Consider the following 27,059-nt stretch of genomic DNA (forward strand, 5'->3'; position numbering starts at 1 on the left):
CCCATATTTATCTCCTCCTGTCGGTTTCTGCAGGTATTTCTGCCCCTGGTGCTGCAGAGCCTGGATCTGTGACTGCAAAGCACCTACTGCCCCCATGATCCTGCTCAACAGCCACTGCTTAAATTATTATGATTATCATTACTATTATTATACTAGTTTTATTAGGATTATTATTCACCTTATTATAATAATTATTAGTTTTATTATTAGACTAATTTAGTTATACATCTTTATGTTGTACCTGTACTGTGCTATGCCATCTCGCCTTCTCTCTCTCTTTCTCTCCTAACCCAGCCGGTCGAGGCAGACGGCTGCCCACCATGAGCTGGGTTCTGTCTGTCTGTTAAAAGGGAGTTTTTCCCTTGCCACTCTCACCAATTGCTTGCTCTTCGGGGAATGTTGGATCTCTGTAAATATAACTATAAAGAGTACGGTCTAGACCTGCTCTATATGAAAAGTGCCCTGAGATAACCTCAGTTATGATTTTGCGCTTGTTTTTCTCATCAGGAATTTAACTTCCATTACCTCCAGATCACAGTGAAATATCTTGGCATTTGCTGATGTCGCTTTTGGTGGTCAGATGATACAATGAGGCCAGCAGGAGTTTGGGGAGCACCTCACAATGCATTCCTCAGAGGCCCTCCGACAGGTGATCTCTCTACAGGGCACCGTGCTCCATAACCCCAGTATTTGTGTCATAACCGCAAGCCTGTTGTGTGTCACAGTCATAGATTTAGAAAGCTCTGTCCACTGAGGAGGAGGCTGTGGTGGTCAGTGTCGCTGTGTCCCCCAGCACCTGTCCCTGCTGTCCCAAACTCCTGTTGCCATGGATTCAAGCCCCCTCCCACAGTGAACACTGACATTTCAGTGACATTTCATTTAGAGGAAAGACAAGGGAAACTTTTACTTACTTGAACCCATGACTATTGAAAACGTTTCTTTTGTAATTCCCAAATAACTCGGAGAAGTGCCTGGTGCACTTTGATACTTATAAACGACTATTCAAGATAACTTAACGATAATTGTGCAACATTTTGGTAAGCATGAGCAGCCGTTCTTATCAAAGTAATCAGCTCTATCTGCCAGAGACCCCTCATTCTTCAGGGAAAGCTTTATTAACATTAAACAACAAAAAAGAAAACAAAACCCCAAAACGACATTGACTGTCCGGTCTGCATCTCCCCGTCACTGCGTGCATCCCATGCTCCCACTCGTCCCATGCGCCGAGTCCTCGCCTCTCGCCCGCGCTTCTGCTCCTGCTCGCCAGCTCACCGGACAGGAAGGAGGCTTTTTTCCCCCATCTTTGTCGGCGTTTACAAACCAGATGCAGGCATCGGCGGGCGTTTATCTGGCCTCTCTACAGACTTTTGGAGTTGGTCGACGGCGACTCTCGACAGCACGCTGATGGTCTTCACTTCTGCGCGCTGCACCCCGCCTGCCGGAGCGGAGGCGCGCTGGACTTGAGAGACGCGCAAGGAGGGGAGAGCGGGCAGATGTTAGCGGCTGCGGAGCGGCTCAGCCTGCCAACTGTAACTATAGAAACAACTAAGACGGACTTAATGAAATTAATGTGGTTGATGAAGTTGGTTTAGATAACGTAGATGCAGCGCGTGACCACTGCGCTTGCTGGCTTTGTGTAGTGTATGTAAGTGTATTTATAGGAATAGATGGTTGACTTGACTGAGGCTAGTTTGTGCTGTCATTTCTGCAAAGTGATGGCAGTTCCTTTGCAGCTCACCTCCATGTTTTTCTCGGAGTTAGTGCACGTGTAATCACTTCTCTGCACCCCGCCGATCACTTCTCTCATCTGGCTCTTAACAATGATCGCTGGAGGTCACGTTTCAGCGCCACTCACTTGTCAGAGTATTGTGCATCCTCTCTTTTGCGACCGTGACTTGATTTACAGATAACTTTCATATCTCAACAAACCAGCCAGAGACCCTAAGGTAGCAGGGATGAGATTTTCTCACGTGTTTGGATCGGTCGACCACTTTTAGTCCACTTTAGACAAACCGGACTATGACTTAGCCTCAACTTCGCTCGACGCGGATGATCCAGTGAGAAGTGTCAAATCCTATGTAGTGTAATCGCGTCGGCCTGAAAGATGTTAGGGAGTCCGTCAAACAACGGCGGCCTCAAAATGCTGGCGCCCCCGGCTCCGAACGACGACAGGCGGGTAGAGTTCGTGGCTCTCACCGCTGTCCACACGGAGAGAAGCGAGCCGTCCACCCCGGAGCGCGGACACCCGTCTCACCGCACGGGTCTGCTCGGCACCCCGCGGCCCGGGCCGCCCGGACCCCGGGCCAACACATCCGCTTCAAACAAGCGCTACAGAAAGTTGCAAAACTGCCTGTACAACGTGCTGGAAAGACCGAGAGGATGGGCATTCATCTACCATGCATTCATGTAAGTTTATCTTCATCATCCTTAGCCTATAGACTCATTGTTTTTATTGAAACACATCCCAAACTCTACGCGTATTTTCTTTAGTGTTCCAACATTTTCAAGTCACACAGTGTTTGTGAATGGACCTGCACGCTAGGAGATAGGCTTCATTAGACGTTTTCTCCAGCCCCGTGCTTGGGTCAGTATACGCCAGCAGTCATTTGATGAAGTTTCCAATTAACCAAGCAGAGTTGCTTATGCCTCAATTAGCACGTCCGTATGCCATACATCATCTCAACACGGGGTCTGCTGTTCGATTTCCCCTTGACTCTGTCTGATTAAATCATCAGGAGGACCTTGGATATTACATTTAATTTTTTCCGAAATCCACAGGGGATAATTGGCTTTTTTTAAAAAAATATATATAAATAAAAGTCCTTTTGTAAACATTTTGAAACCTGCTGATAGTCATATTTTTTAATCACTTACCTTGCAGTGTGTTTCAGTTTTTCTTTATGTTGATATGCTCGAGTACTGAGTTGAAATACATGCTGGTTTGTAATGACAGGGAGTAAAAAATAACACCTGTGTTGTTATAGGTGTAGTTAAAAACTTTATGCTGACTGGACTGGACATTTTTATGACAGCTGAAGTAAATAATACATCAGTTAAAAAAAAAAAAACCCCACTGCAATTCATTTTGAAACCCAGTATATAGCTTATTAACCTGATGAGGCAAAATCTCACCAACTAAACACATGCACCAAACATAGATCTCAAATAAAAGCATCTCCCCCACTGTAGAAAATATTCTGTCAGGGTTTTAAAGTACCTCTGTGCCAAATGCGCTATAATGTATACAACATGTAAACACTGGAAAAGTATGAGCTCACTGGTGGCAGTGCCTGCTTCCCTCTGACAGACCTACAACCCAGGACTAATATGTAAAGCATGCAGACCTCATTTAATCAGGACATAAAATTGTCCCATATTGAATTGTCATTTGGTTGCATTTGTACCCATTTAGAAGTTAAATTTAACCTCTTTAATAGCTTCACAGAAAAAACTGTGGTGAAAAAAAATGGTGTGAATGATAGGTCACTCGGTGCAAGTATGTTTCAGTCTCTTTTTAAGTGAAGCCCAGGACAGTTGTGCACCAGCAGCTGTCTTCCAGCAGTGTCTGTGTTTGGCACATAGGGGACAGAGCATTATGTGAGGGAGCTCCTTGGACTGGGCCCTGTTTTCTGTGTTGTTGTTTAGACAAGTACAGCTGCCCCCTGCCAATGCTATCATGTGTTTATAAAAGAGGGAAATCCCGTTGCAGGGCCGTGACTCTCATATGTGTTCTCTTCATACACCATCAGCACATTAGTGAGCGCAGGTCGGCAAACCTCTTTCACCTCTTTCACTCCACCTCTTTCACATCTTACTTTCTGTTTTGTATTTAATTCCCACAAGACTGAAAACATGTCTTTGCAGAACACACAGAACAACATGTACCACTTCCACGTGGGGTGTTCTTGTTAAGAGCCCTGTGCCGGGTTGTTGCCAGTGACATTCTCCCTGACATTACTGGGTTTTAGAGTGGATGGCAGCTCTGCCATTGTTGTTATTTCTCTGACACAGAGGCAGGGCAGGGGCTCCGAGGTGCCCAGATCATGTTTCAGATGCCACGGCCTCAAAGACAGAGCTGGACTGACTTTAGAAGTGAGCTGCCTCTGCGATGGCCTGTTTAATTTCGCCCACTTAACGGATTACAAAATGTACGTGAGACTAAAACTTACTAAGCTTTTCAGAAATCCCTGCACTTTGACATGAAGTGTGTTGGGTGCACATATGTGCACCTGAGTGAACCATTCCCATGATACCATATAACCCTGAGCTGTGCATTTTTTTGATTAATTGCATGTGAGGCGCTCACCATGCTGAGAGCTGTACCATGTGTGAGGCAAATTCATTGAATGATGAAGCTCAATTAAGGTGGCGTTTATCTATTGTAATTAAATTAAACCATACACTGCTGTGTGGGGCGCTGTGCTAACTTGCCTAGATCCTTTAATTAGTCCTGCCTTGTAATGGGGGGATGCTGGAACAGATGTGTTGCTTCAAAGAGCCTCTCTTTGCAGGTGTGTGTTGGAGTGTGTATGGAAAAGGGGTGTGTTGCTCTCTACTGTAATGTCTCTTCACGTGCACCCACTTAAGTCCCACCACACTCCTCAACCCTCCTTATTGCTGTCACAGCTGCACACAAGATGCACCCTCACAGGGACAGATTTCTCTGCTAGATAAAGGTCTTGGGTAGCTTTAACATCCTGCCTTCTAAAGCGGTTCAGGTTACATTGTTGTAAATAGTTTCACATGTCAGCTGTCTCTTCTTGATGAAACACTTCTTCAGACTCTCTCTACTGCAAGTGTAACAGCTGTATGCTAATTCAGAACTGGCGCCCAGTCTCTCCTCCCCTCTCCTCTCCTCCTCGAATCCTGGCATTAGTTAGGCGGGCAGATTCCACTAAGAGCCTTGTTTTCTACATTATCTAGAAAACAGGGAGGGGTAAAGACACAGAAACGTATTAAAAGAGACAATAGAATTCCTTTGCCTGCCGACCTGACCGGTTGCTTGGACACGCGGCAGGTTCTTGCACTTGCCGAGGCTCTGCTTCGAATGATGCGTGGACCATTTGAGATGTTAAGTGCCCCTTGTCTTGTTGTGGTCCCTTCACTCACTCACAGTAAAAGCTCAAGACCTCTTTGTCACCTTTGAATCCCTTCTCTTTGTTTCACCTGCAGTAAATGTACAATATCAGCAGGAGGGTTGGTCTGCTTGTCTGAGCTGGTTAAGTCTGTTAACCTTTGTACAAACACCAGAAGCCCGGCAAGAAAGTTTGGTTTGACAAGCTATTTTTTATTATTTTTATCATTGATTAATCTGTTTGATTATTTTTGTGATTAAATATTTATCTTAAAAAAGTGTGAAAATAGTGATGATTTCCTATGACATTTTCCCAGAGGCCAGGGTGCTGCTTTTAAATGTCCTGTTTTGCCCAACCAACAGTTTAAAACCCAAAGATATTAAGTTTACAATAATATAAAACAGATAAAAGAAACAGAAAATGATTGCCATTTTTGTTTGATAATGGACTTGAATGAATAATAGATTATCAAAATTGTTGCAGATTAATTTTCTGTCCATTGCCTATACGTTTAATTGACAAATAGTTTCAGCTCTACTACTAGCACTGTCATTTCTGTGTGTGTGTGTGTTTATGCATGTGGAGTGTCTGTTTGTAAACTTGCTCTCTGAGCTTCGCATATGACGGACAACATTCAAAAGGATTGGTTTCAGTGTTTCCACTCACCTTTGACCCCTCACCCCTTTTTCGCCATAGGCATTGCCACGCATGATCTATCACATTAGGCCGCCGGCAGGACGTCCTTTGGGCCCATAGAACTCCAGTTTAGCCCACCAGTCTCTGATCAGGTCCTACTACACACTGCCAACTATTACCAGCACAGTAGATATCCGAGAAGCCATGTCACGTCTTGACGTTGGCTTTGGCTGCCATACTCCATCTTAAGTCTCTGGCTTTGTGCAGCATTCCTCTGGACCCCAGCCTGAATATACAGTAATAGTGCTTGTTGGTGGACAGGAAAAAGACCGAGCACTGACCAGCCAGAATGATTGATTTGTTCTAAGGAGGGTGAAAATATACCGGTCATATATTATTGATGTCTCATAGAGGTAGAGCAGAGATGTAGGGCAAAATTATACATGGGAGTAATGTGGAGTTTTTAGACCCGAGCTTGAGTAGTATCATCTGTCTGAGTAGGGCAGAGAAAAATGTCTTTAAAAGTAGTTTTTTTATGAGGAGTTCTGTGCTAAGACTCCTGACAGGCTAATTGAGAGTATAGAAAAAATTTGTTCTAGAGAATATCATGTAGCCGTCTGTTCATTGGCTGTGCTCAAGTTAAAGGGGAACTTGATGAATTTAACACATCAAAATGAGCTTACTTTTCACGAGGAGTACTACTCCGCCTGTGAAAACCGCTGAATGATGTCGTCTGTAGCTCTGAAGGAGTCAAAGTTGAGAAAGTAACCCCGATGATATGCCCTAGTGACGTCGTCGGGGGTTATTTTGGCAGTCGTCAATGGGACAACATCATATGTCTGTTCCTTCCAAAACTGTCCAAAAATAAATCTGTTTTATAATGTGACAACACTGTGCTTACAGTTTGGTTAGGTCTAGGTCCAAAGCGACGTTGTTAGTTTTAGGGAACGTCATAGTTTGGGTTAAACTGGACCTTTGTCATCATAGCTACAATAATTAACCGGAGGTTGAAGTAAGGTAAGGATCACAGTCATGGTTAAATGAAACTAAAGTTGACCATCAGTTTGAAAAAGGAAACAAACAGTGGTCTCCCATGTAAAAGTCAAATGTTTTGTTGGCACATCCATCCATCCAACCTCATCCCTTCATAAACTTTGCCTTTCTGTAAAAACGCCAGCTGACTTCCTTCTTTGCTACCGTCATACTTACTGCAGCCACTAGAGGGCTTTTTTGTCTTGATCGTAAACACGTGTCATTTTGGGGGCACTTGCTGAGACAACTGATGCCGTTGTCTTTCCTCAGGGGACAGTCTCCAGAAACCCTGTGTTACAAAGTGGAGTTTATCAGGGAGGGTGGATCTGACGAAAAGACGTTTTGCATCGAGTTGCATCATAGAAAGTGTAGGATCGAATGTGTTTCTAGAGTCTTACCCATAATAGAAACTGAAGCTCAGTGTATCTTGGCCTATGCTTCTTCAATTCTGGCCATTCTGTTTTAAATCTATCTCTTGTGAGTCACCAAACTTACTGCAAGAGCGAAACCAAATCACTGGAGTTTACCTTTAAGATGTCTTTCTTGCAAACCATCACTTGGTTGTAATGTCAAACACATACACCTAACTGAAATAATTGAATGCGTGAGAGAAAAATTTGGTGCTTGCAAATCGTTTGAAGCTTTTAATAATGCATTGTTTATGCTTGAATGAAATGAAATTATCATTAGTCTAACTGCCCCGGACACTCACTTCTCTCTCTCCCTGACTCCCTTCTCCAGATAAACCCTTCAGTCTCTATGGTGTGTGGGAATACCTTCACTTTAACCTTTTATGGCACAAGCAACGGTGATGGTGTCTGTTTATGAAAGCCTGAGCCTAAAGCCACCTTATTTATAGATGTGGAGGAAGATACACACAACAGGACTTGCGGCCTAATGCTCTCCATGACCTCTCCAATGATGTTTACTCAACGAGGCTTTGAAATATCTATATGGTTATGTTTATTCTTCGCACATCTTTTTTTTCTGTACGCAGAGTGCATCTTGCAAGCTTTTCATTAAAGTTGAATTGCCTTTCTGACATTATTAAACTCATTTAGCTCAGACAGCTTGTTGATTGAATGTGTTCCCTCCATCTGTCTATTCTTGCAGTTTTCCCTCCCATTTGTCTCCACTTTGAGCAAGCATGGGTCATGGAAACAGTCTGGCCTGCTTTTCCAGGTTTTCAACCGCGCGTCACAGAATCCACTAAAGTCACCCCCCCTTCCAGCATCCGCCAAAAACCACTGATGCGTTTGCTGTTGGACCTTTTTTTATTATTAATGGTCAGAGTAACGCAAGAAAATAGCTTTTTGTTTTGTTGTTTGCTTTTTTAGTCAGCACATGAATGTGTTTTTATTGATGACTAAGTAACAGAAGGGTGGAGAGGAGGGGGGAAGTGGCACCATAAAATGGTGACGGGAGAAAGCCACTCTGCACTTTGTGTGGGGTTTTAACCTGCTCAGGACTGCAGATTGGATGTTTGCTGTTCATTTACCGCTGCGTTTTTTTTTAATCTGTTCACCTCAGCAGGTTGTGTAAATTCTGCTCCATTAAGAATCCTTTATGGCCAAATGCCTTAGCTCTTCCTTCGCTCTCTCTCCTCCATCATTCCCTCCTTCCCTTTCCTCCTCAGTGGGAATATCATCTCTCATTTGCTGTACTACCCTGTCTAACTGAGGAGGATAAATACAGTAATACATAGATGAATAAGTAATAATAGTTACATATGTACAAGTGACAAGTTAGTAAGTCTGCAACGATTAGTAGATTCATTGATTGGTTGACTAACAGAAAATTAAATTGGCAACTGTTTTGATAACTGATTAATCATTTCAGTCATTTTTGAGGCAAAAATGCCAAACATTTTCCTTTTTGTCTTCACAAATGTGGTGACTTACTGCTTTTCTTTGTAATAAATGATAGCTAATTGAATATCTTTGGCCTGTCTGTGGGAAATTATAATGACATTTTCCACTATTTTCTAACAATTTTTGGACAAAGCGGATATTTAATTGATAAGAAAAATAATCACCTCTAAATCTGAGACTTTGGTCAATAAATTAAGCATAATTCTGGAGAGTGAATAAACCCACCTCCTAATATTTAGAAGTTGTGACTACCTTAAACTGGTAGAATTTTATTTTACACAATCAGTAAATTGGTGATTGGATATATACTTAGCAACTGTAAAGAACTCGAAGGATCTCCAGTATTTAGAGTCTACTGTAGAGACACACCAACAGTGCGGCCCCAGTAATACTTCTTTGATAGAGCATCTTTGGCATTTCCTTTTGATTTGAGTGAAGGAGGAACCAACATCCAGTCAAGCTGCTAATGAGATTAAGGCCAGAGTAACTGGACTGGGCATTGTTCTTGAGATTTTAAAATCACAGTTCTGGAGACAGGCACAAAGTCATTTTTGATTTAAGATGTCTTGACTTGGTGTGGCTGCGCCTCCTGAAAGGGCAAAAGTTTATCTGGGATATAAAACAATATTTTAAAGGCCTTTGTAGGGGCAAATCCATTATTTGTTATTTCAAAGATCCTTATCTTTCTGCTTAAAAATATGCCAAAAGCTTCATTGCTGTTCAGTTTTATTTTAAAAAGACACATATTTTGAGCCAGAAAGTAGAATTTAGAGAAAGAATACCTTAATAATAATTTAAAAAATTAGAGTTTGAGAAGGATTTATTTATTTTTTGTTTATTATTCACTAATGGAATTGTGTCCACTACTCTGGCATGTGGGTAAATATTTAATTTATTTGAGTAAATTACACTAATTCCCCTAGCTGCACATGCCTCTATGTTATCCTGATGGGTTTTTTTTTTCACCTTTTAAAAAATCTTGAGGTCCTCCCTGTGCCACGTTTACACTTAGCCTCTCACATTGTGCAGCAACTGCTGTAACCTCCTTGCCTGCCACGCTGTAACTTTATTTTTCCGTGGAGTGGCTTGCTACCTGGAGTAGGAGGGAGAATAATTTTGGTTGCAAAGGATGAATGGCCATGATAATAATGTTATAATCTATCGACTCCTGTAGGAAAATTCTCTTTTTGCTTGTCCTTTACAACAACAGCAGCCCTTGAACTTAGTCTCTTCAAAGCCAACAGGGAGAGTAAAAAGATGGGAGGATATGTCAGGAACATACATTATACTCAGAGAAAGTTGACTAAAATGTAAAGAAAACATCCCCGTTTTTAGAGGTGTCCATAGCCGTGTTGTCCTTCAAAGGAAGCAAGGGCTTGTAATAGGATATAAGTGATTTGGGTGTGCATGGAGGGTAAAATTATGGAGAGGAGAACAGCAGTGAGTTGGAGACACTGGAGAGTCGAGGTTAGTTGCTGTATTAATTTCTCCTTTCGGGGCAAAATGTGTCTCCACAGGGAGGGCACTGTCTGTCCTGGGAAGGCTGACCAAGAATCAGGTTTCCCCCCAAGAGAGGAGGACACACACACAAACACACACACACACACACACACACACACACACACACACACACACACACACACACACACACACACACACACACACACACACAACACAAACACCATCAGCGGGAAAGCTAAGTACTGTTCTTTAGTTCCTAGGCAGCGCAGAATACATAAAAATGTTGAACATGAAATGCAATATACATGCACACACACACAGACACAGACACATGCTCATCTAATATTAGTTATGAAGACACTCATTGACATAATGCATTCCCTAGCCTCTTACCCTAACAACTAAATGCCTAAAACTAAACCTAACCTAACCAGAACCCTAAAACCAAGTTTTAACCCTCAAACAGCATCTTGAAGTTGTGAGAGCCAAAACAAACCAAAACATTTCCACACAACCATAGAAAGACATGTACACGCGCACACACACACACACACACACACACACACACACACACACACACACACACACACACACACACACACACACACACACACACACACACACACACACACACACACACACACACACACACAACACACACACACACACTCACACACACTCAGCAGAGACCTTGAGCCACAGACAATTGTTGTGTTTCATTCTCCTTCAGATAGGTGATCAGTAGGGGTGTTGACACCCCTTAATCTGCAGTAATCTGTGTTTATGTAATGTTATTGTCGCTGAAGCGGGCCAGGGATACTGTGGCATTTGGCCGGGAGGGTCTAAGGGAAATGCCAAGAGTTTATTTTGACTAGGCAAGATCCTCTAAACACTCCAGATCTGCTTTCTCAGCCAGGAAAATCCAGAGGCAGCCTCCCAGCTCCTTTCTACTTTATATCTTATTATTACATCTCTCTATCTCTACAATGTATGGCAGCGGCAATATCTGCAGTGGTGGCAAGTCTGCTCAAGTAGACATACTACAGGATCTGCAAATACTGACAAATTGTTTTGTCATTTTCTTGTAGTAGTCATTCATACAAACTGCTGTAGGTGAGGAACTTTTTTATTGTCAGTGTATCCCCTGTGTTCTCAGGAGCCTATATTTTTGTCCAAACTACATGTCGCTTATAGCATGCTCAAAAAAATTTATTTTATATTTTTATGTTAATGTACTAGTAGCACCTGCCACTTCAAGTATCGGACTCGCCAATTTAGAGAGAGGACTTGTTTGTGAAGCATATCTTTTAAGCAACAAGTCCTCCAACCAGAATGACCATGTAGGTTGTTTGTCCCTACCCTCCGATATGACCCCCAGGAGCGTCTCCTGAAACAGCACCCCTACGGCGGCAGGCGTACCGGATCTTCATTGTCAGGGTTACAATAATAAACACCGGTTTGGTTAGGTTTAAGCACAAAAACAACTTTCTTAAGGTTTAGGAAAAGATCATGGTTTGGATTAAAATAAGCACTTTCTAAATCTTAGAGGACAATGTAGTCATGGTTACGGTAATAAACACGCCGTTAAGGTTGTTGAATGGTCATGTTTAAAAGAAACAATGATGACTAAAGGGAAATGAATAGCGGTTTCCCGTGTCAGAGTTCTGTATCAACCCATCCATCCACACCAACCTCCTCCTGACGTGGACTTTGTTGTTCTTTATATAGCTTCACCCAACTTTCTCCTTTACTCCCATCATAATTACTACGTCTGCTGGAGGTCGCCCAACAATAAAATGGTACTATGGGTTGTAATAAGCTGCTTGCACAGACGACCTATTGTGGCCTTTTTTTTGTTCGTTTGTTAATTTTTTTTAAAGGAAGAAGGTCTCCTTTTAAGGCACAAATTTTAGTTTAAGAAATAATGTTGTTGAGCTGCCTAGCATTTACTCTGAAAATTCCCACCCCCAGTCTGTATGTTTGCACAATATGGCAAAATGAGAAAAAAGAGAAAAATCATCAGACAAGATTTCAGTGCACTGTTTAAATCCTGATTTGTGGTGGTGGATTGACATTACCTTCCCTCTGTTTCAATGCAAAATTTCACCCAACACCTTTCCTCTTGGCTGGCTTTTGGAAGCTTTCTCTCGGAAGTCTTTACTGCTCTGCCACCAGTTTGGCTCTCGCACTTTACTGTTTTAAATCAATGTTGCGCTGGACCGTCAAAACCCTGAACCCCAGCAGTTAAATCAGACAGGACAATTAGGACTTTGGAGACAATAGACAACCCTGCCAGTAAAGTCTGACTCTCTTTCAATTGGAAATGGGTTGTGTCACAAGCCAAAGGGAAGCTGCTCTGTATTGTCATCTTTCGTAAATGTTGCACAGTTGCCGTGCCACTGAGCAGCCACAACTAAGTCCTGTTTGTATATAAAGTCAGACAACTGGCACACTGTCACCTTATATACAGTAACAATCCCCTTTAGCTCAGCATGGGAGTTTTCACACAAATTCGTTCTCCATTGTTCACAATCAGGTGCTTGCTGAGCTCAAGATTGGCACCCGCGGTTTCACTTATCTGGTCAATGACAAAAAGTATCAGGACTTCAATGGATGGGAGGGTGCTGTGCTTTCACCGAGGTGGTCATTGTCAGTAAAAATGTTGAAGGGTGCTTATGACGCAGGGTCTGTGTGTTGCCAGCGTCTGTGAAGACCGTAAGGCAGGCAGAAAATAAATCAATAGCTTAGCATTGCCATTATCTCTCAGCAGCACACTTAAGGCCCGGCCTTAATGGGTGGCTTCAGCTGCATATGCCAGTGATCAGCAGATACTGAATTATGTGAAACTAACTCTGTAGCTAACCACTGATAAGGAATTAACATGTTAGTTTATACAAATGTGGGAAAGCCAAACCTTCTTATTTCATTTACTGGTCTACATGACAGTGACTTTGACAGTGACCATGACAGGATAATCTGTAGTGCATTCACTGGTCTACATGACAGGGACTTTGAAGGGTTAAAGTATAAGATGAATTTGGAAGGTGAAAGGTTTACCTACTGGTGCAAAACTCAGATAGGAATCTAAACATAACAGGAAATGTGTTTTTTAAAGACGTTTCCGAGACAAGCTTGAAGTGAGCTGACATGTAACTCAAATTATTTACTGTCAGTTGGAGTAAGGTCATATGGATAAAATCCTTGATTGTGATATATGTTAATTTATATTTATTATAATATCATTATCAATTGTGATATAATACATTTCTTGGAAAATCAATCAAGAAACTGTATATCAACGATTTATGCATAAAAAGACCACACACGTTTGTCTTTCTCTGGTTGATCTAGAAAATGAAATACCTGAGCAAGTTAGGTGCTTCATCACATGGATTCAAAAATCATATAAAATCAGATAAAAGTGTCCTTGTTATTGATTAGAATATTGTTCATAATCGCCTAGCAAACTGAAAGATATTTTCTGTTAATACGAGTATATATTGTCATATTGTACAACCCTTGTTGTTGGGTATTTATTGGTTCTTTGGCTGCAAGGAGGTAAATTGTAAACTCAGCTTAGGTCATTGAGGTTTTTAAATGTGAAAATGCGAAAGTAGACACGCATATGTAAACTGCTGTTCGGATATACGCTTGAAAGCTCTGTAAAAGTTGAATGAAAATTGAACTTGAACACAGTAAAGACAGATAATCTGTGGTGCATATCCCTGCAGAGGTTGGCCACTCTTACTGATGTGCTTAATTCCAGCCCCAACAGCTTCTGTGTATCAGACAGTGTCTCTCTGACTGGTTATTTTTCTGGTATTAGATTTTATTCTGTCCAGGTGTTAGTAACTTGAACCCCATCATGCACTTGAGCACTGTGGTTTATAGATTTTTCAGGATGAGGAGGCTGCATGACTGTGCAGGCATGCCTGATATGTATGCATAGTTGTAGAGGCACATACACTCACAAGCCACCATCACTAAAACATCTTCGGGTTTTTCAGTATACCATTGTCAAGAGCTGCTTAACATCTTACTTGCCATCTGGAGTGGACCCTGTTCTTTCTTCTCCTCTCTCCCAGTCTTCGTCCTTCTCTCTCTGCTCAGTCTCTGTCTCTTATCTCGCTATATCCTGGGATAGCCCAGTATAGGTCTCTGTCTCTTTCTCCTGTTGACCCTGCATGGCTGCGCCTGCATGCACGGCCTAGCTTAAGTGTTGTTAAGATCATTTTAATTTATAACGGCAGTCACTATAAACATGTGAGGAAGCAGCACCATGGAGACGGAGCTCAAACAAAATCACAATGTAGGACAGTATTTATAAGGTCTGCCTTGCCTGCAGAAAGCACTTTGCAACTTGCGTTTATACTATGTGTGTATGTGTGGTGCCATTGCTCATGTGGCTGAGTGTGCATGCTGTCAGAAAAGGTCTTGATTGGCGTGTGCACATTTGCATAATGTGTGTGCATTCATGCATGTACAGGTTTATGGAGATAGCTTATGTGTGTGTGTGTGTGTCTGTGTGTGTGTTTAAATGCCTGGCCAATGGCACTGTGGGCAGAGCATAAACAATAATCAAATGTTAACGACGGAGCCATAATTACACAAGCTGTCTGCTACTCTTGTGAGATTGTTTCTTCCTGCATTCGACCCCCTCCTACTCTAAAATGTCTTATTTGCACATTTGCTTCACTTGATTGCAATGTCATTCCCTCTATTCTTGTGTGACAGTTACTTTTTCAGTTCATGTGCTTAATCTGCATCTCTGCATCTCTATTGCCAAAAGACCTTCGAGCTTTCTCTTTCTCTTAACTGCACCCATTTGTCTTCATACCATCTTTCCCATTTTTTTCTTCCTCCTTCTATGCCTCTTCATGTGTTTTGATTTTCCTTTTCTTTATTGTTCTCTCTCTATCCTGGTTACTCACTACATGAGGAGGTTCCTTGTCAACAGTCACTATAACAAGAGCAGGAGGGAGAGAGCCTTTGTCCAAAAGTCATCTTGCCCCTATCTTCCAAGTCCTCTGCATCTGCTGCTGCTTCTGTTGCTGCTCTGGCCTCACATCACACAAATTCACTCCTTTTTACAGCAGAGATTGAACATAATGAGAGGTTATTGATGGCGAAGACGTTTCAGTTGATGTCAAAACATGTTTTGGTGTAGAAAGCACAGAAATGTATTATAACATAAAGGATTATGTTATGGTTGAGTGTGGAATACAAACATGAACATAAACCTGTCACATCAAACTGTCCTCACTTTTATATGTTATGATGTCATGCAGGAGTCCTGCCAGACTTATGTTTTTTTACTCCCTTTGCAACAAAAAACATAAACGAAAAAAAACCCCAACTTCTAATGCTGCTCCATACACACACAAACACACAGGAAATCTGTCTCTAAATGTCGCTAACCATGTTCACCGTGAAACAGTGTGGGTGCGTGTGTTGGTGGGCCCTCTGGTCTTCTCTTGGCCCTGAGATTAAAGCAATGTCAGCAAGTGTGTGATGAGACCTCACAGACGATACCTCATCTCTCTCTCTTTTCCATTCTGGCTCTCTTCGTCTCACTGTCCCCTCGTCTGTCCAATCCATTATTCAGCCAGCTCTTTCTCTCTCTTGTCCACTATTTTTTCTCATTATCTATCTCCTTGTCTGTCTGATACTCACTCCTTGGGGTCGTTGCTACTTTTCCCTTCTCAGCCTGACTTCTATTTCTATCTATACATCTATTACTCTACTATATCTTTTCTCTGTCTCTCTTCCTCTGTCTCTTCTGTGCACTCTTTTGCCCTCAATCTTTGCTACTTATCAATCAATCATTTTGGCCCCTCCAGACCTTATGGTGTCCTGTGACGTCCGAGCATTGTGATTTGTCCCGGAGCGCACTTCAGACAAGGCCAATAAAACATACCAGATGATACATACCACTGTGCAACCAAAAAATATAACCCTAAGACTACTACAGCCAAAGTTCTCTTTATGCTTCAACCAAAGTGCTTTCTGAATTGTCAAAGAGTGTATGAAACCCCCCTACGCCTCTCGGAAGTAGGGAATTAGCGGGGCAGTGTCTGACAAATTTCTCACTTTCTGAGGCTGACAATCCAGCAAACATGCCCACTTCACACAATGAGTGAACAATCAGAATGGATGCCTTTGAGGAGAGAGTAACTGAAATTATCCAAATTTTTTTCCATTCATCATGTCTCCTCCCTCTCTATGATGGCAGGCTTTTGACCTGCCTTTAAGTATGGTCATTTGGAAAAGCTATAAATACTTTGTACACTTTGGACGAACAAGCTTGTTTCAAGCATACCCTGGCCTTTACTGTGGATGTAGTCTAAGAGAGAGTCATCTAAGAGACTGAAGGGACAGAGGAAGATCAGTGCAGTGAGAGAGCAGGAGCAGGGTGTAGGTAGGGTGAAATTCAGTAGAAGGATGAATAATTCACAAGAGTATTATCTCTCTGCTCTCATCCGCCATTGCCTTCCCTGGCCTGTCACCTAATTGGTTGTAATGAGTTAAAGAAGGCAGTGGGTGTGGCTGAGAGGCACACAAGTGGTCCACTCTGGTCCTGGCTCTGCTTCAGCTACCACTAAAGCGAGGAAGAGGAGGAGATGACAGAAGGAATGGAGAAAAGAGAGAGGGAAAGTTAGGGTGAGGATGGAAAAGTGTGTGAATGAAAGGAAAAGGGCAATGTAATGTAATGTATACGTAGGAGAGGGTTTGAGGGAGACATCAGTACATTTTGAAATTATTTTCCATGTTATTCATTAATTAGCTCCACATAATCAGTCTGTTGTGATACTGATATCCTGAAAGCAAATGTCTCGTGTAGGAGGCACTGAGTTATGTTTGAGTATCAAGTCTAGTATCATGAAGGACAGACTTGGTATTTGGACACAAAGTGTAAACTTAATGAATGCTCTTTATCCTGATTCATGTTTTTGTTAGCCCACAGGGGATGTTTGTCAGAGGGAAAAAAAAAACACTACACTGTACAAGCATGAGATATTTATTACCCAAAATTTAAGCAAACAGAAGGCCAAGTCCAGGCGTTGAAAACATACTTCCTGTGCTATACTGAGTCAGTGAACAAGGGTCAACAGTTTTTACAGAGTGATATAAAGTAGTTGTACAGTTCTTATCATAAAAACATTGCTATGTGTTTACTATAAGCGGATGCAGTGACAGTACCCTTTATCCTACAAAAAATGCATCCTATGTTAGCTGTGCTCTTTTGCCCACTGCCGTGGATAGTGATATTGCTCAATATCCAAGGAGTAAAAACAAAAAAACGCTTGGTATTGGCCAACATGTTTGATTTGTGGTTATAGCTGCAGCTCAGAAAGTGGTTGTGGAAACTGGCAAAATCACTGCGAGTGTGGTATCTTTATGTGGAAGGTGGTTTTTCCAGGGCTTCACTGGAGGGTGATGTAAGTCTGTCTCACATGGTTCTGGACTCTGTCTTAAAATTACACATGGCATAAAGACACTGCCAGTTACACAAAGACACGCAGAGACAGACACACAAAGATTTAGTTTGACAGGGAGGGATAGCAGCACTGACATGGGACCAAGGAGTAACATAGTACAGCCCCTCCGTGTGATGCGACCCGAGCACCAGTGTTTGACTTTAATAACAGCAAAGATAACGTTAGCAGACAGATAGCAAAGCGGACTCTAGGTCCTCAGCACAGAACTCACCACCCGTATAGCTACTGCGTATCTGTCCCATACCCTCACAGGGATCACCATCAAAGGAGGAACTCCAGCCTCGGGATCATGGGGTCGCTGCTGTGGTTACCAACTGACAACATAGTGGCAGTGCTGCAGAGCCTGTTCAGTAGCGTCTATGATAAAAAGTTTCAGTGAAAAAAGGGTAGTGTCTACGGCATGTGGTTAATTGTGGAGCATTTTTTAGGTACAAAAATGACACTTCTGCAGCTTTACACCTGGGAATGATGACAAAAAATGACAATGATTTAAATTCTCTAATGTAACTGTTTGCTGGTTTCCTTAGTATTCTGTGTTTGTAAACTGAATATTTTGGGGGTTTGAACTGATGGTCGGACCAAACAGGACATTTAAAGACAACATCTTGAACTGGGACAGTTTTTTTTTTTTTTTTTTTTTACCATTTTCTGAACCTAACAAGTAAGGGATTTTAGAGACATCTTCAGTGTATGGTGTCCTTGTGGCTACTGGTTTAAGTTGATCACAATGTCCCCACTTCACTTCTGCCTTGGGACTATGTTACCATGTTAGCTGTCTTCCTGGAACAAATTTCCATGCATATGCAGATGTTTGTTTAGTTACCTTTGGTCCCCAAAAGCCATTAAGATTGTTTCTTTTTCCAGTTTGGACAAAGGAAAGAGTTGGATAGTTTAAGTTGTTTAGTTCAGTTGTGAGGAAGTCAGTGTTGTCAGCCAATAAATAACAAGATACTGAGGGCATCACGGTGGCCTGGAGTTCTGTGAAATGTCCCGGATCCGGTCCAGCTGGGGGACTTTGTTACGTGTCACCCTCATCTCTTTGACCTAACATTTCCTTTCCGATTCTCAAATGTACTCTAACAACTAAAGGCAAAAATGACCAAAAAACTTAAAATGAAAAGAAACAAGACTTTGTAAAACAAAAAAAGCCAAAGATAATGTTGTAATTTGGAAACAATGTCATCACTGTTTATCATTAACTCTCAAATATTGATAATTAAAATCAAAGACTGCCCAATATTTGATAAAAATTTGCATAAACTGCAGCAGTACTTAATTCAGATGGGATCATAGATCATTTTCGGCCAATGCTTTAAATGACCTCAAACCTAGGTATTAGTAACCCTGGCCCTAACATTACTGCGACCATTGTGTCCTCTGTAAATCCCACCATCTCCTGCTCGAGATCAGCTGACCATCAAAGTTGTGTGTGACCCCGGTTCTCTTTCTCACACCCCTTGCCACAAACTTCTGGGCCAATCCTATTACCCAGAGTTCAAATGTTACAGTTACTGCTTTCTTTTTGTTGTTTCTCAATCCTGGACAGCTGCCCCTGACCCTCTGTAATCCATCACTGGAGATCCCCGCTGCCATGGTAACAAGATTAGACCTGCCACAGAGTAATGATGATTGGCCTAAATTCAGTCGTAGCCCCGGTCAAGGAAGGGGGTAAAGGAGTAAAGGGTGTTCGTGTGTTTTGGGTCTTGGGGTATTTCAGTTCCAATAAACCGCTGAGAAGTCACATGATCGGGTCATGACTTCTACTGGTACATCTTGTGGTTGAAGGTTTGAAGTTCTTCAGTGCAACACACTTTCAAACGCCGTAGTTCAACACAAAAACATATTCAGAAGTGTCAGGTGCCCTTTCTGCCTGCCTTTACCATCTTTACTATCAACGATGACGCTTCCCCAACAGCCAGCGCTGCTTATCCAAGCCGTGTGAAGGTTGAGCTTGCGATGGTTAAATGTCAGCATTATACAAGCACACTGGTGTGTGAAGTGGCAGCCTATACACCTACTGAAGGGTTTGTAGAATCCGTGCTAATTGGCTTGCTGCTAGTAACAATACCACAGCTAAATGTCAGAGCTCTCTCAGCACTTCGCCTCCACCCTGGTCACATCTCCCAGCTCTGTATAGTACTCTTCACTGACAACAAGTCCATAAGCAGCAAATAGCAGGAATCAGAAACAGCATCAGAGACACTGGAGCGCGTCCTCTGGATAGGCGTGTGTTGTGCTTCAGTGTGAGGTTGTGCGTGTGCATGGGTCGGTGATTACGTCTAATTATTACCTCATTAGGATCTTTATGATGGTCACCATTTTCTCCAGTTTAGTGGACAACTGATGTCAATTTTGTGTATATAAATCACCTGGTCTGATTTTCCAAGCCTCTTTTTTTCTGTAATCACATACATTTCCTACAATTTATGTGAACAATTTCACACTGAATTGTCCTGATGTGGTAAAAAACACACTCATCTTATATTCCCACCAGGTGAAAGCACCACCAATCACCGAGAAACTGTGTGCAGTTACTATTAATCCAGGTCAGGTTAGACAATAGGGACACACACACTAACACAGGGTTGCCCAGTCCTCATGAAACCTTTCTCACATTATGAATTTATTGTACCTTATGTGTGGAAGAAAAAAAATCAAACTCGCAGGAGGGTTTTTTTATGAGAAGTGAATGTATCTGCACAGATACAACATTGGAAGATAACTGTGTCAAGAAACATTAAAATGCTGCTTAACTATGATGCATGAATCAGTTTGTCTAATGAGTCATTACTGATAATGAGAAGAGCGCTTCTCATGGTGCAGATATGAAAGATTAAGTATACAGAGGAGACACAATAACAGGCCAAAGCAACCCTGATAATATTTGAGGCTGTGGTGTAGTACTCTTCTATTGCTTTTTTACTGAATTACATTACTGTATATCGTGCAGGTGATATTATTGTGCGCACAAACGCAAATTATGTTCCTCTATCCTGCTAATACATATTAACAACTTCTGTCATGTAGAGCTGAGTCTCTAAGTCCCTGTTCTCAAAACAAGTGAAAGATAATATCTCTAGTTTGCGGTGCACATCAGCTTGTCTTGCAACATTTTCTTGATACTTCTGGACTGATGAATTCCAAAAGATAATTGTCACTTGTTTCAAGATGATTCTCACATGAGAAATTGCAGTCAGGGCCATAACTGCCACTAAAGACACCAAGGCCACGTTCTCTGTATTTTCATTGGGGATATGTAAGTTTTAGTGACTTGAAGTACGGTCTAAAATTAACATTATTAACAGCCAATTTAACTGTAGTGCATCGGGTTGGTCAATGCTCAAAGCAACTAGGCGAAAGCAATGCTGCATTGAGTCCTGTGACTTACTATTCCAAGGTTTCTGATTGTGACTGACAGTCCAGGTGAACACTCCCTTTCACCAAATTCATGCTGGGATAGGCCACAGCCTCCATGTCCCTGATACGTAGTTACGAAATTGGACTGTCAGAAGGAGTTTTTGATTGGATTCCTTTTCTGGGGATAGGACACCAAGCTGTAAAAGCCATACTGACGTATTATCAACTTATGAAGTTGTTAACAAGCGTGTTACCAAACAGTTGCTAACCAATGAATGTAAGTCCACTATTCACTCTCCTTTTAAACCCTGTTTTTGGTTTCTATCAAATCCTGAGGTAAATATCTGGCTCTATAGCTGCTAAATGCTCCGCTATGTTCACCAGGTAGTTGTAAACTGTGTCTGTCGTTTGGTGCTGAGTAGGTAGCGCACATTGGGTTTGTCAGAGCCTATCACTGAAAACAGCAGGAAATGAGGTTGATGAGAGCGGTGAGAGCGAGCCAAAATGAAAGGCTTTGTTCAGCATGGGGTTACTGCAGTCGGATGATAATTCTCTCTGGATCATTATGAGTGACCCCTGGCAAAATATAGTTATTTGATCCATATTATCCATAATTATATAATTTTCTGCTGGTTAAATAAGTGGTGCGGTGTTAAGGGGCTGGCCCTAATGATTTTGAAGCTCCTGGCTAAGGCACGCTGACTGCACTGAAAACAAGAAAAAAAGAGAAATTATCTTACTGCACTTGAAAATGTTTTTTACTGGTAACTAAAAAAAAACATGTTAGTAAGACTCTACAGTTTCGAAAGTAGCTTATCAGGTTGGATATTTTATACAGTGTGAATAACGGTAGGAATATTTAACAAGCGAGTTTGTGATGATTGGTTTCTCTCCCTCTTGTCGTCTTATTATTCCAAAAATGATTGCATTTGGAATTGTGCCTTGGAACTATAAAATGCTGGAAACAACCAGATCAAAAAACAATATTGTTATTGGAAATGTCGCCTGGAATTCAAGGAATTTCTCGCATAATTAATCCTCATTCTTTGGGAGAGAGTCACTGAAATGTTTCTTTGTTTTGGTTGAAAGTACTGATAAATCGCCGAAATCCTTGCACCTGATGAAAAGACTAAAGAAACTTGATTGCAGCACTTCACCCTAAATCAATTTTTCCGATAATTCAGTATCACAGTGCTCAGGGGTCAGGTGTGTGTGTGTGTGTGTGTGTGTGTGTGTGTGTGTGTGTGTGTGTGTGTGTGTGTGTGTGTTAACATGTCTTTCTATGGTTGGGCTTTGCATTGCTTTGAAACTGTTGTGAAGACATTTTTGCCGTTCCACACTTTCTGACACAGCTTCAAAGGGCAGTCTGAGGGATAAGACGTGGTTTTAGGGTTCAGGTTAGAATTAGGTTTAGGTTAGGGTGTTTGTGATGGTTGAGGTTAGGGTAAGCAGGCTAGGAAATGCATTAGCTCAGCGAGTGTCCCCACGGGGATAGTGGAACAAGTCTGTGTGTGTGTGTTTGTGGGTGTGTGTGTGTGTGTGTGTGTGTTTGTCTATGTGTGTGGTGATGGCAGATGTGTTCATGGCTGCTGTGACTGGGAGTGACATTCTCCAGCAAGGAAAATGTTTCAGTCTAACTGGCACTCTGTTTGAAATGCATCATCTGTGGACAGACAATGGAACAGCTTGGTAGTCAGTGGCTCTTTGGTGAGTTGGTGAATGTGTGTGCGAGCGTCTTTGATCCTCTGGCTGCGCAGTAGATGTGTGTCTGCAATGGAGAGTGTGTGGCACTTTTGCGTGTGAATAGTCTATATATGTGTATAAAGCAAATTATTAGTGTGGAAGTGTCCATTTGCGCTGCTTGTGATGCAAACTGCCAAGGTTGCACCTTTTATGACCAGCGCTCATTACACAACTCTTTTTCTCTCAGCTATGTAAATAATTGATCCCGTCACGTAATATTCCTGAAGGAATTTTCTCCCCTCCCTCCCTTCTCTTTCTCTGCTGACGAAACTCTTACTCCTCCTTCTCACTCTCTGCTACCTCACCTTTTTTCCTTCTTTACGCTTCTCTGGACAGGGCACAACAATAGTTCCTCTCTTTAGTGTCTGTTTGTTAGCGCGTAGGTGATGCTATGGTTGTTCTGGTTACACTTTTGTAGACACAGTATAGCTGTGAAGTGCTACATTTCCAAGGTGACATTTGACGTTAGTCCACATACATGTCTGTCAGACTATGCTATAAATAAATCTCATGTTCTAATTGTGCGTTCTTGGTGCATTTGTTTAAGCCGGTCTATATGTTTACCTGTTTATGCCCTTGTGGAAGGTGTCACTGCAAGTGTGTGTTCAATAATTGGACTGTGTGCGTGTTCTCTTTTTGTTTGTGTATTTGTGCACCTGCAGCATGTGTGCAGATTGCGGGTCAATGCCTGAAAGCCATAGTCGGAGCCTCATCGATTGGGGCTGGCGCCACACACACAAACACACACGCACTTACACGTACAGGTACCGGTACAGGTAATGTAACATGACCCAGGGCCCTTTCAGTTTATGTCCATCTTAATCCCTCACCTGCTCTGTTTTTCCCTTTTCTCTTTTTTTACTTTCTTACTGGCATCTTTTCAAGCTGTTCTTCCTTTCTCTTTGAATCGTCAACCATCTATCCTCACATCTTTCTGCGTCAGTTTCATCTGTTTCTCTGCTTCCTCTCCCTCAGTCTTCTCCGTTGCCCTATCCTCTCCCTCCGCCCCCTCTGTTATGTGTAACTGATCGCTGCTTTATCATCCAGTGATGATTGAATCAAAGGTGCATTCTCCCACACTCCAGCTCTGCTTCCCTCTGTCAGGCACGTTGCCTGACATGGAGCAGAGAGTGCTAACCTCATCAACGCATACACACACACAGTGTGATGCAGCAATACACAATGTCATATTAGCACTGGTAATACCTATTTATCTCACTACAGTATTTTCACCGGTCAGTCAAAGTAATGTGAGATCTCCCTTTTCACTTATGTATGTTTACAGGAAAAAAACAGTAAAAGTACCAAGTCTAGCTTCCATTAAAGGCAATCTGGTTGCTCTGTAGGCTGCTGTACATTTATTTGTTGTCTGCCCTTCAAGCAACCCAATGGCTCTCTGGAGTTTTACAGGCCGTTAGCCAAAGTGTATACACTTTGTACATACAGATGCGTGTGGTGCGTAACAGTGATTGCTTGGGGTTTCAGGGGAGAGATACTGTACCTGGGATGTGAATGAATAGGAATTATGCAGATAAACATACAAAAGGTTTTGCGTGTCCTTTCATTCTTTCTTTCTTTCTATGTCATAATGTGCTTGCATTTTTCTTAATTCTCTACAGTGTCCATGACAAGTTACACTTGGTCGGCTTTTGGAGAAAAGTCCGATATTCTGTGTATATAGCAGAGCATGCATTATTCTTTCTAAATAGTTCTGCAGCAATTACTAATGCAGACAGCCTTACAGTAAACCTCCTGAGCGCCTGACCTTCATGATTTTATCCATTATATCATGGCGGCCTTTTTGTTTCATGACGCATGGTGCATCTATATATTAACATGTCCATTTGTACTGTGTATAATGCGTCATGCTGTCACTATCTTCTAGTTGTAGCGGTTGAGACGCTATCCTGCGTTGACTATACAGAGAGCAGGTTTTGTGATCCATACCTCTACACGGAAATTCATTGATTTCTTTTATTGTCTTGGCCAGGAGAGCAATTTTCATTCTGATATTTACTGCCCCCCCTCTCTTAATCCTAAATTAAGAACCCTCTACCAGATGTCTTTATTGAAATATTTCAATACGAAGTTGTTTTTTTGATGCGGAATAGTAAAGCAGTCAAGTCTGAGTTTCTTTCGATGTCCTCCCGAGACCAACCTTGCTGATTTGGTGGATTGTGACTGATGCTTTGCTTTTAATTGACATTTCCCTGAAAGGAGGGAGCGGTGGTGGATGGTGGTGGTGGAGAAAGTGTGCTCTCAGCAGAAATGTGACTCCCTCTCTGCATGCATCACGCATTGCTTAAATGTCTCCTCATCTGTTTCAGTTATTTATTTATTAATATATTATTTTTATTTATACATTTATTTATGCTTTGGGGACAGCAATGCAGATATGAGAAGAGGTGTCGTCTTTGCGAGTGTTGCCAGGTCACATAACTCCATATCAGGAGCAATAGCTGAACACCGAAGACTAGAGGTGATCAAACAGGACAAGTGACCCTCTACTGTAAAAGTCACTACAGACTAACATTACTCAAATCTGTTGCAGCTAGTACAACTGGGGTTGAAGGGAATGTCATAAGCTTTGCAGGTATTTATAAAGTATTGGATGAATTGAAATATTTGAGTTGACAATGGCGGCAGGTGAAAAGTTACAGGATGACCAAAGTTACTGTATTATAGTTCATCCCGATGGGGACTGTGAATGTCTATGCCAAATCTCATGCCATTCCGCCTTATACCTGCTACGATATTTCAGACAGGAACAGAGTGGTCAACTGACTGACCGAAGTGCCAATATTGCCATCCATAAAAATGAGGGGCACAGAGAGGCTGGGGAAGTTGGAAAGTAACGAGAAATAGACTAACACTTGATTTTGGTCTCTTCATTTGATTTGTGACAGTACAAAAATATAGAATATCAAGAGCCCTTTCCTTTAACCACTAGAAATACAATATCATTATCATATATCATTAATATCATTGGTCATCACTGGTATATATATACTCAGAGTCACTTGTTTTTTAATCAACACAGTACACTGACATTTACTTGTTTAGGAGACTTCAACCTAGATTATGTTAGTGGTGTTTTATAGCCATTTGTGAGTTTGGCAGGTATGATTTGAGGCCTGCCTGTGGCTTGTGGTCTGGATGAAATGAAGTTTGAAGGGTTGGTTACACGACGCCCAGGAGGAAACTGCTTTGTGCTTACGCAAACTGGCTGCACACAGATATGGCGAGCCGTGTTGGCAGTAACTCATTGCAGTGTTTTTGGAGCTACTGTATGTAAGGGATAGTACTGTATTCAGGTGAATCCAGAGCTGCTTTTGTAACTTGTTTCTACGGGAATGTTGTGACTGCATCTTGTAAAAGCCAGGCTGTTGATCCGGGTATCTGCGCTGTAACTTGTTTCCTGTCATAAAGCACAAGTCAATGAAAGAAACCACCTGAGATGCTGCCCTAACTAATGTCCTCCTTATGGAAATACAAACAGCGCTTTGAGTTAATTTAGGGGAAAAAGACGAACGGTTTAGTCAGCACATTACTCAGTTGATGAACGACCAAAATGCATTGTTTGCAGAGATTCATTTGAGTATGTTTTTTAAACTAACTGCACCGTCGCTGAAGCACAAACTCACATCACTGGGCTGAGAAATATACAGTAGTAATTTGGGGGTGACTGTTTATTCACACTTGGTGTCCAGAGTCTTTCTAGCTGTCTTACATCTACTTTGTCTTTCTAGTCGTAGTGTCTTGACATCTGGAAACTGTGGCCAGGCAGGCAGACGAAACAAAAACAGTAGGAGAAGCTGCCCATTCACTGACTGTTCACACATGTGGTGACGAAACAGTGTTTTTGTACGCAGTGTAAGATGGAGAAAAGAGACGATAGAAACGAGGCTTTTCAGATCTACCATATGACTCACTGCTGGTAGAGTCTAATCAGATATTTGCATTACCAGAAATTCTGTTTTGATAAAATTTAGGCCAGTTATCTCGACATCCCGTGGTCATGAACTGATCCTCTACACAACAGTGGTTCCCAACCATTTTTGTCTGATGTATCCCCTCATCCCAATCAGATGAACTCAAGTACTTCTTCATCAGCACCACCTGTCATGGTGCCAAATGTGTTCATTTCAGTTGATTTCATAGAGGATGTTAAGTAACACTACAAAAAGTGAATATTGTTACTTGATAATTTTTTCATACAGTTGAATTGTCAATGTTTAATTTGGGTTTGGCCAAGTTTGCATTTGTACTACAGCCACTTGAATTGAACCATGTATCCATTACTTTTAGCTAACTCTTTAAACTATTTATCCATTACTTCTAGCTAACTGTTTGGACTTCTCTTCTAGCTTGATAACTAGTTTTCA

General features: G+C 41.9%; 1 protein-coding gene across 1 annotated transcript in view; it reads left to right on the top strand.

The window, feature by feature from the left end:
* Positions 1-2,104: 2,104 nt before the first annotated feature.
* The window catches only part of LOC120786441 (potassium voltage-gated channel subfamily KQT member 4), a 43,887-nt gene continuing 18,932 nt past the window's right edge, over positions 2,105-27,059 (top strand). The window contains exon 1 of the mRNA XM_040121887.1: positions 2,105-2,406. Within this exon, the coding sequence (XP_039977821.1) occupies positions 2,105-2,406 (302 nt within the window). The remainder of the gene's footprint in view (positions 2,407-27,059) is intronic.

The sequence above is a fragment of the Xiphias gladius genome, chromosome 24 (assembly GCF_016859285.1).
Source record: "Xiphias gladius isolate SHS-SW01 ecotype Sanya breed wild chromosome 24, ASM1685928v1, whole genome shotgun sequence".
Lineage (NCBI taxonomy): Eukaryota > Metazoa > Chordata > Actinopteri > Istiophoriformes > Xiphiidae > Xiphias > Xiphias gladius.